Source organism: Capsicum annuum, chromosome 12 (assembly GCF_002878395.1).
Source record: "Capsicum annuum cultivar UCD-10X-F1 chromosome 12, UCD10Xv1.1, whole genome shotgun sequence".
NCBI classification, from domain to species: domain Eukaryota; kingdom Viridiplantae; phylum Streptophyta; class Magnoliopsida; order Solanales; family Solanaceae; genus Capsicum; species Capsicum annuum.
The window spans coordinates 25,104,120-25,115,795 of NC_061122.1; the positions used below are offsets into that span (position 1 = coordinate 25,104,120).

The 11,676-nt window shown below is 35.4% G+C and overlaps 1 protein-coding gene across 1 annotated transcript; it reads right to left on the minus strand.

Annotated features, from left to right (window-relative positions):
* Positions 1 to 2,279: 2,279 nt before the first annotated feature.
* On the minus strand, positions 2,280 to 5,494 carry LOC107851823 (receptor-like protein 9DC3). Its single transcript, XM_016696919.2, has 2 exons — positions 2,887 to 5,494; positions 2,280 to 2,633 (listed from the first exon to the last, which is right to left on the minus strand). The coding sequence occupies exon 1, from the start codon at positions 5,406 to 5,408 to the stop codon at positions 2,901 to 2,903; it is 2,508 nt and encodes an 835-aa protein (XP_016552405.2). The 5' UTR covers positions 5,409 to 5,494; the 3' UTR covers positions 2,280 to 2,633; positions 2,887 to 2,900.
* Between the last annotated feature and the right edge of the window lie 6,182 nt (positions 5,495 to 11,676).

Here is an 11,676-nt window from a genome sequence, read left to right on the forward strand (position 1 = left end):
TAGTATAGTTTCATCTTTAATTTAATATTTAAATAAATTATATTTAGCTATATTATATAACTTAAATTCACCCTCTGCTTTATAATATATATACATACCCGTACGATTTTTTCATATGAGGCTGACCCACCTAATTAATAAATCTTCAATATTTCTTTTTTTCCACAATGACAAAAGAAATTAGATGCCATTTTAATCTTTGAACCGAAAATAATAAAAAAAATAATAGTGAAAAGTCATTTAAAGGTTATATTTGTTCAGTTTTGAATAGTTAAAGGTCATATTTGTGCACTACCAAAGTTTAAGGTCAAAGTTATAATTTGGTGTCAAGTTTAGGGTCATATTTATGTATTATGCCCTTAGATTTTAAGCTGGACAGACCCAATTTTGCGTGTTGAACACGCGTTTTGCCACGTAGGATCGAAGGTCATATTTGTGTAGTTTTGAATAGTTAAAGGTCATATTTGTGCACTGTCAAAGTTTAAGATCAAAGTTATTATTTGGTGTAAAGTTTAGGATCATATTTATGTATTATCCGAAGAAAAATACTCCAATTCTATAACTTGCATGTCTGAAACCCAATCGCTCCTACATGGATTAGTAATTCACTCAGAGGCTGTCACCTAATAAAAAAGACACATTATAACCAGTGGCGGACCCAAGATTTAAGGATAGTGGGTGCTTAAAAATTTTAAAAACTGAAAAAGGTAAAAAAAAATCACCTCAATGAGATCGAAACCGGGGCCTCCTTCAAATGAAAGACCTTAAAATTAAACTAAATGTCAATGCACCCAATCAATTTTTTTTATAGTGGGTGCTTTTATATGTTTTATACCGATTTTCATATATTTTCTATGTAATTATACCTATTCCGCGTCGAATTTCGTAGTGTCAGAGCACCCCAAAATCCTACATAGGTCCGCCCCTGATTATAACTATGACTTTTAACTTTGTCAGTGCACAAGTAGGCCCTTTAACTATACAAAAATTAAATAAAAAAATACTTCAATTCTAACTCTGACGCACGTGGTTTTGAGTGTATACACGCATTTTGTCATGTAGGATTGGAGTGTTTTTCCGTTCAACTTTTGTATAGTTACAGGATCTACTTGTGCACTGGCAAAGTTAAAGGTCATAGTTATAATTTGGTGTCAAGTTAAAGGTCATGTTTATGTATTATGCCTGTTTAATTAATTCAACTGATAAATATAAAAATTAAATATCCAATAATTTAGTTTATCTATAAAATTACTTATATTTTATAACTTTTATGAACACAACTGTCAATAACATTATTTGTACAAATTTTGACAATAGTTATTTGATCACAAAATTAAAAAGGTTTTATTTTAAAATTATCTTTAGCATGTTGATTTATCTTCTAATAATTATAATAATCTTTAAAAAAAAAATAATATTATACACATATTTTTATTTTATATGTTTTGAAGAATTTATCTTGTTATTACTCTTTTTTGATGCACCATTTTGGCAGATGAATGCAATATTATGAAATGTTTCATAAAAATATTAATCAAGTTTTCTTTATGAAAATAGTTTTACTAGGTAGTCTAATTTATTAAGAAATTGGTATTCTTTCGTTATATAATTCATAAGGAAAATTGCGTTAGGCACGTATAAAAAGACTCAAGATATGAATAGCATATTATATTCTCTTAAATAAAAATTTAGAACTAATTAAGGTTGTCGCATTAATTTTTTCCGGGTGGGATTATTGTAAAATCCGGCCATAGTGACTTCTGTGATGGCCGGAGCAAAGTAAAATGACTTTTGTGTAATGAATGAAAGAAAAGTGACTTTTCCGTAATAGACACAAAGTTAAGTTACCATGGATGAAATTTACTTTCCACACATGATATCATGTTCTTCATATATTCAATACCACCAATTCATTAAGTCTAACTAGATAAAACATTTTTTTCTACTTTCTTGGAACTTGTGGGTGAGTGTGAGTCTGTTGTTGTTGTCTTTTTGGAGTACAAGTTTTATGCTACTTTTCATTGAAGATATAACAGGTCGTTATAGTCCTCAAAGTTCAGTGATGGAAGTGAGGATATCCAGGATGGCGTAGTTTGGCCAATTCAAGTAGTTTGATGACAATAGGAGAAACTGTACGTTTTGTTAGGAAATTGATTGAATGACCTGAGGATATTTCCAATTTCTGTTTATCAGTCGAATATGCCATAGGATATATAGTGAACTAATAATTAAGCTGAATTTATTTCTACATACTGTACACAAATGGGAACAGAATTTGGTTGAGGCACAAAGGAAGAGGATTCACGGCTTAATTCATAGGCTAACAAACACTTCATGACACATTAGAAACTACCAACAACAACAAAACAAAAAAAAACAATTGTAATCGCACAGTTGGGCTATTGAGGAGGATCATGTGTACGTAGACCTTACCCCTACCTTGAAGGTAGAGATATTTCTAACAAGATCCTCCTCTCAAAGAGAAATGTAAAATAAGGCAGTAGCAACAATCAGAAAAAAAAAAAAACAATATAATACAACAAGATGTAGTAGTAAAAGTCTAAGATGCAACATCAGAATCTATGAAAATAAAAGCTTGTATTTGCATTCCATCTAATCGGTAGACTCGGAACCTGCAATGTCCAAAAAAAAAAAGTAAAGAACTAAAGTTAGAACTTAAGAATTAATGGAGATCATAGACAACCTATCTCTGACAAATAGTAGAATGGTTTACGTTTAGCAATAAGTCAGAAAAAAAAAAGATTTAAGAAAATGCCTTCTTCTCTGGAGCATGTGTTAATTGGTAGTACGACAAGTGATGATCAAATGAAAATGCTGATAGCGAAATCAAATCAAAACAATTTGCATAGAGATCAAGTTGAATACCTGGAGCTCACACATTAATATCTTTTCTTGTGCTTTTGCATTCTCGTAACAATTTTGTATTCCCATTCATCAACCATCCTTGAAAACCATGCTGGAGTTTGTGTTGACAACATTATGTATATTATGGAGAGTACACTAACAAATCCACAACCGTAACCCATGAGAACCGCTTGCCAGCTGATCATTGGTGAATCTTCTTCTTCTTCTTCGTCCAGCTCAACTGGAGTTATTGCTTGTGGTACACCATCATCACCACCACAATCTTTACTCAGTGGAAATCCACGTAATCCATCATTCCCTTGGTATGAACTCTTCTCAAATGTGTCAAATTGTTTTCCTTTGGGGATGCATCCAACGAGATGATTGTGAGAGAGATTTAGAACTTCAAGTGATGTGAGAAATGCAAGTTGTTGCGGTATCCCTCCACCAATTCTGTTAAATGAGAGATCCAATGATTCAAGTACAGATAACTGGTGTAATGATGCTGGTATACAACCTTCCAAGCGATTATGAGATAGGTTCAACGTGCGGAGTGCAGCGAGATCTCCAATAATACTTGGAATATAACCTTCAAATCTATTCCTTGAGAGATTGATGATTATGTTTGTAGTCAAAACTCGAGCAAACTCAAGATCCAATCCCTTTGTTGTAATTGTCATCACAGAATCATAAAATATACCATATTGATCTCCTACATACCATGGGTCTCTCACGTTCTCATCGATTATCTTCATGGCTTGGAAATTCTCAAAAAGACTTGCTGGTAAATTCCCACTAAACCCATTAGATGAGAGATCCATAATTTGAAGTTGGGCAAACAGCTTTTTGTTCTTTGAAGCTTTGATAGGACCATGCAACTTATTTGATCTCAAGCTTAGAAGTTTCAAATTCGGCAGAGTTCCTAACCATTTTGGAAATGTGTCATTCAACTCATTGTCACCTAAATCGAGAAGTTCCAAATACTTGCAGTTGATCAAAGATCGCGGGACTTTCCCCTCTAGCTTATTTCCATGCAATTTGATGACGCTCAGTTGGTTTCCAATACTAAAAGTAGTATTAATCGTCCCACTGAGACGATTGTTGCTTAAATCCAAAACCAACACATGTTCAGTGATCTCACCCAAACACTGTGGGATTGTTCCGTTCAACTTATTGCTTCCCAAATCTAACACTATCAGTGTTTTTAGATTGCAGATAGTTGAAGAAATCTGTCCACTGAAATTATTCTGCGAAAGGAGAAGAAATCCTAGGTTCTGTTGGTTTAGGAGTGACTTTGGAATAGGACCTTCCAGCTGATTTTGTTTCAGTGTAACTACGATTAATGATTGGGACTTGAACTCCGGAATTTTTCCACTGAAATGGTTATCGCTCAAGTATAACCAAGATAGTGATGGGAGGGAGAATATCCAGGATGGTATACTCCCATTCAAGTTGTTTGATGACAAGTAGAGTGATTGTAAGTTTTGGAGACCACTAACATTGGAAGGAATCGAACCGGTAAAGTTGTTTCCCCAAAGTCTTAACCCCCTTAGTTTTCCAAATTTGAAGAATGGATAAATCGTTCCTTCAAGATTGTTATTTTCAAGGGACAAATTTTCTATGTTGGTGAGATTCCATAGAGGTTTAAGAATAGGGCCCGAAAGATTACCAGAACTCATGTCCAAGTCATGCAGTGAAGTTAAATAGCTCATTGATTCAGGTATCTTACCATTAAACTTCACGCTAGAGAGATATAAGTTCATGAGAGATGTACTGCAATTCCATTTGGTCATCGGTAAGCTAACTGTGAGCTGGGAATTGTACGATAACTCAAGAAGTTTCAAGTTGGGAAGGTGAAAAATTCTTTCGGGCAATGTCCCACATAATTGTCCGTTCAGAAGTTGTATAGTTGTTAAATAAGAAGAGAAATTTTGAGGAATGGTGGAAGATATGTTCACATCGTAAAGCTCAAGCTCTCTTAATTGAGTCAAGTTTTTAAGGATCAGTTCAAAATGGTTAGGTCCAAATGTAAGCGTATAAGGATCTTCACTCCAGATACGAAGGACGTTTAACTTAGAAAGATAAGAGATCTCAGGAGGAATTTGACCTGTAAAACTTGAACCCCATAGATCAAGATGTGTTAAGTTAGACAATCCACCAAATTTAGGCGAAATACGCGATCCGGAGAAATCATTAAAAGACAAATCAAGCCTTTTGAGATTGGAGAGTCGAAAGAGGCTATTATTGGAATGAAACTTCCCTTGAATTTGGCTGCAACTGAGATCAAGCTCGATTACATGTCCTGTCGTTTCACCACAATAAACTCCATCCCATGAACAGCAATCCGCGCTCCTATTCCACGAAAGAGTTTTTCCATAAGATTGAGAGCAACCAGAAGCATCAGAATTTATGGTAAATGTCTTCTTGAATTGTAGCAAAGCACGAGCCTGATCTTTGCGGCACAAATGACGTAAAGATGAGGAGAAAGAAAGTTGGCAGAGAAAGGCGTAGAGCATAAACAATGCAAGTTCTCCAATCCCCATTTCTGCACTAAAAAGTTCAAAACTATGTACTTGTTAGAGATGAAATTTAAGAAACCTTTGATTTATTCCTCTATTCCATCATATTGAGGTATATATGGCACAAAATAAAGAGAATTTTCTATTGTTGCTTTGCAGTAGTCAAATTCATGAAGCTCACCTAGTCACTTTCCAGTCAACTTAGTGAAGTTAGTTACATATGCACATTCTCTGGTGTATAAACTTTGACAAAAAACTATAACCATCCCAATGTGTCATACTGTATGTGAAGATTATTTAATTTAACAGTAGTCAAGTAAGAAATAGTTTAAAAAGTCTAACAGTATGAAAAAAGGCAGCTCGGTGCAGTAAAGGTCCCGGTATGGGCGGGTCCGGGGAAGAACCGAACCGCAAGGGTCATTCGTACACAGCCTCACCTTACGTTTTGCAAGGGGCTGTTTTCCGAGGCTTGAATCCTAACCTCCTAGTCACATGACAGCAACTTATTAACCAGCTTATCCAGGCCCCCCTCTTAAAAGAGTCTTAACAGTAGTCAAATTTAAATTCATGGAGAAAGAAGAGTGTATAGGATCATTAGTAGGTGTATAGACTTTGGCAAAAACCAGTCAAAGTCTAAAATTCAGAAAAGTTTGATTGGTCAGAATGAAGAGTAATAATTGGTATATAGACTTTGAGTAAAACAACATTTCAAGTCAAAATTCCAAAATAAATTGATTGGTTAGGATAATAGTGTTGGTTGGTGTGTACACCTTGACTTCCAAGTCAAAAATCCAATCCCCACCAAGTTCATGATACAATCATCTTGAATGTGACTGATTTTAGAAAAAAAATGACTACAATGTATACATCCAATACTCTTAAGGTAAACATCATTGGTTTGATAATGTGCAGAAAGGTTATTTCTTGGAAAAAGGACACATTTTGAAGTGAAAATGTTCGCGTTGAAGGCCAAATGGGATAAGAAACAAGTTTGTATTTGCAGAAGAAACGACTTCACTATCTAAGGGGACAACTCTATACAGTAATGAGATAGACACATATAAGTGAAAAACAAGAATCAAGAATGGAACAACTGCTGGAAGACAGTTCAGTTGCAGCTAGACATATAGAAAGAAATTACAAATGAAACAATTTGACTGTTGTAAATGTCAATGGGGAACCTCTCGATGGAGGAACTTACGAACTTAACACTGATGGCTCTTCCCTTGATAACCATGGGGTAGGAGGTACAACGGGTGTGACTGAATAGTAGGGATCGAAAAGAATGGGTTATCGGATGTATGAGGGGCATGCCTCATGCAACTAACAACATAATCGAGTTATTAGTTGTTATGCAAGGTATAAATATTGTAGTGGAGAACAACTTGATGCCACTAGAAATCTCCACAGACTCAAATCAAAGAGGCTATTACTATACTAAAAACTGGACATATCCCTTACAGTGCTATTATATTCGAATGCAGGTTGTTGCTGAGAAGGCTAGAAAACCAGGAGGTACAGAGTAGTTACGGAGAGCAAAACAAGGTTGCTGATATCCTATCACAAGAAAGAGGCAAAGAAGAAGCTTTTGAAAATGTCAAGACATTATAACAACAATACCATGCCTAGTTAAACCTTCACACTTGACTAGAAATTTTGTCATACAAGCGAAAGTTGGAACTTAGATATGCTGCCTAGATGTTTTGACTTTTGCCATAAGGCAGATGGTCAGGACGTTTTATGACAACGAACTTTCTCAATTGGACTCAAGTTCTGTCTTATAGGAAAAGGATAGAACTTATTTAGCAGGAACATCAATTCAAGTATTCCAAAATATTGTGAATAATATTTATGGCCAAACGCCTATTGTGTTTCATTTTTTCGTTGAACCAAAAACTTTTAACCCTTCGTTTAAAGTAAATGTTGACCAAGAATTAACAATTTATAAATTGGTTTTAAATTATACATTAAATTAAATTTCATTAGTTAAATACAAAGTTTAGGTTGTAGGTTCACCCCGCTAGTCCGGCTAGCTAATGAGCAGTTCTTTCGGGTAGGTAGTGTTAGAGTTTTTGCCCTGATTTTTTTGCCCTGATTTTCTTACTATATTTAAGTTTTATTTTTTCTTAGAAGGAAAATAAAAGTTACCATAATTACTTTTACTTTTCCTGAAAGAAAAAAATATAATTCTTTTTCATATTCAGCTAACCTCTTTCTTAGGTTTTGGACACCTATAAATAGAAGACCCCCTTCTCATACCATAACACAATAGCATCCACAATGTAGTCATTAAAGAGTCTTTGTTTAGAGGGAGATTTCTCCTTATAGGTTTAATGTTTTTCAATATTAGGTTTTATAATATGTAGGCCGATGGGCCAAAACATATAATAATTTAATGCTTTTAAGTATTGTGTTCTTTGTCGTCTAATTTATCATCTCATGGTTTGCAAATGTTAAGCTTCTGCATGACGCCCTCTCGATTTCGAACCCAACAGGAAGTAGGCCGGACTCTACAGGCGGACATTCTTTCTTGATTTTTCAGTAAATAATATTCTCTAAACTCTTTATCAATATGAGTTGATCGTAATACAATATATAAGGTATTGATTCTATGATGGTCAACGAGAATTAGTTATCGAGGACAGACACACCGGTAAATACCACCCAGAAAGTTGGAAATCTGTTGGAATGCCAAAACCAAAAAAGACACAACATATGATTCAACTATGGAAAATGCAGACCATCTTTCCTAGTTTCATTGTCTAGTTTATATATTTGTAAAGTCAATTTTAGGCAAAAATTTTGCTTCTAGTTTTGTTGTGTTTGTAACTTTTTGATTTAGTTAATCATATATTACTATGGCCTTGAAAATTTTTCTTTATCTTGAGCTGGGGGTCTATCGGAAATAGTCTCTCTACTTCTTCGGAGGTAGCGGTATGGACTGCGTACATTCTACCCCCAGATCCCACTTGGTGGGAATACACTGGGTTTGTTGTTGTTGTTGTTGTTGTTGTTGATTTAGTTAATCATATGTGCAATACTGCAATTTAGTATCTACTTTAACCATGACCATATAACTTGTTACATTCATCGCGTGTTTGCCCTATTCAGTAGTGTGTAAGTTGTAGCCATGAACAAAGTAAATGGGAGAAGCAAAGTTTTATTTCTATTGTTGGTGTGTTAGTCAATGTATTTATTCATAGATTAACAAAACTTTGGAAAAAATAACAATCTACAAAAGATGAAGGCTTATATTTGCATCACTGGCGGCATATTAGACTTGAATCCTGCAATTTACGAAAATAAAGGATTAAGGTTAAGAGCTTTAAGGATGAAATGTAATCTTATGACGGATAGAGATTAAGTTAAATACTTGGAAGTTACACACTAATATCTTTTCTTGTACCCTTTTTCATTCTCATAACAATTTTGTGTTCAAATTTTACAACGATCCTCGAAAACTAGACTGGATAGTGAGTTGACAACATTATGTATATTATGGACAGTCCAATAAACAGACCACAACTGTAGCCCATGAGAACCGGTTGCCAACTAATCAAATCTCCTTCTTCTTCTTCATCATATAGCTCAACTGGAGTTGTCTCTTGCGGTACCCCCATCATCGCTACCACAATCTTTTGAAAGTGGCAATCCACATAGCCCTTCATTCCCTTGGTATGAACTGTTCTCAAACATATCAAATTATTTTCTTTTGGTGATGCATCCAACAAGATCATTGTGAAAGAGATTTAAGACTGTAATTGATGTGAGGGATACAAGCTGTTGTGGAATTTCACCGCCTATTTTGTTGGATTAGAGATCCAACAATTCAAGTATGGATAATTGGTGCAATGATGCTGGTATAACACTTTCCAAGCCATTATGAGATAGGTTGAGCGCACGGAGTCCAAAGAGATCTCCAATAATAATTGGAATATGACCTTCAAATCTATTCCTTGGGAGATCGATAATCATGTATGTAGTGAAAACCCGAGGAAGTTCCAGATCCAGTCCCTTTGTTGTCACTATCAAAGAATTTATGTATATCATATTAGAATATATATATCTGCTACATACTCTCGGTGTCATGACCCGAACCGGGGCCCTGACCGTGACGAGTATTTCGAACCATGAGGCCCGAAACACCCCTATCCGTCTGGTAATCATGCATACAATTCATATGATAAAAGAAATGTGGAAGATACACTATATAACAGAAACATGGTCAAGAATCATGCGAAAGTAATAATGGGAAATAATGTCCCACAATCTCAACACAACATCTCTATAACGTCTGCAAAATCTCTTCTACATGACTAAAACAAATGTTTATCTGAAAACTCGGACAAGGCCCCCAGTAGACCCAAAAGTAATAAATGTAAATTAAACTGCAGACATCAGGCCTTCCGAAATATAGAAGGCTCACCAATTGATTCTGCGATTTGTCGGAAGGAATCTACTGGTTTTCTGGACCCCTAGACAGTGCCTCCGAACCTGGGAGGGGAGGGGGTCAATACAAAAGTACTGGTACGCAGAGAAATCAAAATAGAAAGATAATATTTTTACACAATATAGGTGAGAGCCATTATAAAGAAGTTTCATATCAAATTATTTGAAAACACATGGGCATAATGTAATAGTTTTCAATATCAATGTAATGTGATTGAGCTAGGTGGAATACCCTACAATTGTAATTCCACGGCTATGTGGAATCCGCCTTTGGTGCTCGGCGGCCAAGCCTCAAATCCAAGTAGCCGCCAGGATTTGGAGCCGGTATACCCCCCATGTGAGTACACCACAAGGAATCCCCCCATGTGAGATGTTTCAATTATTTTATTATCCTCTCATGTAGTATACAATATCACATGACCCACATCGGCAACAATGGTTTCCAGCGATGATCCCTTTCACTTAAACGCCTTCTTCGGGCATCCACCTTTCTCATGAAAATCAATGCATTCAAACTTTGTTAAAATCAATCATATGTCATACTCTGTAGGGTATCATCATACCCGACTTGCAAGTCATCAGTATCATATCATTCTCTTCATTCAATCATCATATGCAACATATTTCAACATGAACAAAACAACCCTCTCTTTGAAAGTCAAAAACCATATCCAAATCATGAAATTTTTAAGACATTTCATGACATGCATTTCAAGATGATTTCAAACGATTCATATCATGTGAAAACTTAAAATAATATCATATCAAGAGAGGGGTTCTGTGTAAATCATGCTCTCAATTTATCATCATTATGAAACACATGCATATTCATATATAATATATCAAATCACATTGGAATTAGGCCTAAAGACGAAATCAATATCATAAAATGTTTAAAACATAATCATATTCATAATCAATATCATATGCTTTCCAGGTGACGCATATTACTTTGAAAGGCCATAACTTCTTGCTCGGGTGCCGGATTTTCGCAAAATTGGTATCGTTGGAAAGCTAAATCGAAGACCTATCATTTGACACATAGTAGGCTCTCTAATTTGACATATACAGAGAGTTATGGTGGATGGAAGCTGACACAAATTACAACATCCACTAAAACTTAATCGATCGAAATAGTTCGACTCGTCCTTGAGTTGAAGGACCTCTATGGTCTAAATTCAAGCTTAAATAGATTCACATACTACACAAATAATTAACATGTCATATTGGCATAGGATTTATGGGTTCGGGATTATCAACGGATCAAAATCATGGTCTATATTGTAGCCTGAAATGCGGGGCATTACATTATCTCCCCCTTGGGATCATTCGTCCCCGAATGATGGATAGAATGTCGAAGTCTTAAGGGTATGGGATAACGCGGACATGATATGTTCCCTAAGAAAGAATACACTGATCGAAAACATGACTATAAGATTGGAATTACTGATGTTTTAAATGCTTATGCCGGACATGCATATCCGAGGCATGGAATACACAACTAAAGCGACTCATAGGCTGAATTCTCATAATGAATCATGCATATCTGATATATGGATTTGTTACTGGGTTGTTCATGAACGCAGAACTGAATACACTGATAAGCTGAACTTTTCTACTGAACATGCATTTCTAATGCATGCATATCTGACTGAACTAACGTATGACGTATGACTGAATACGCAATGATAACTGGTGCAAAGCTTGTAATAAGAATCTATGCGTGCAACTGAATGGGGTATCTCCCCCTTGGGACCCTATGTCCCTCTATGAATGCTCAATTCACTAAGATACTCGGAAAACTAAGGCGATGCACAGGGCACCTACGAATTGAATCATAACT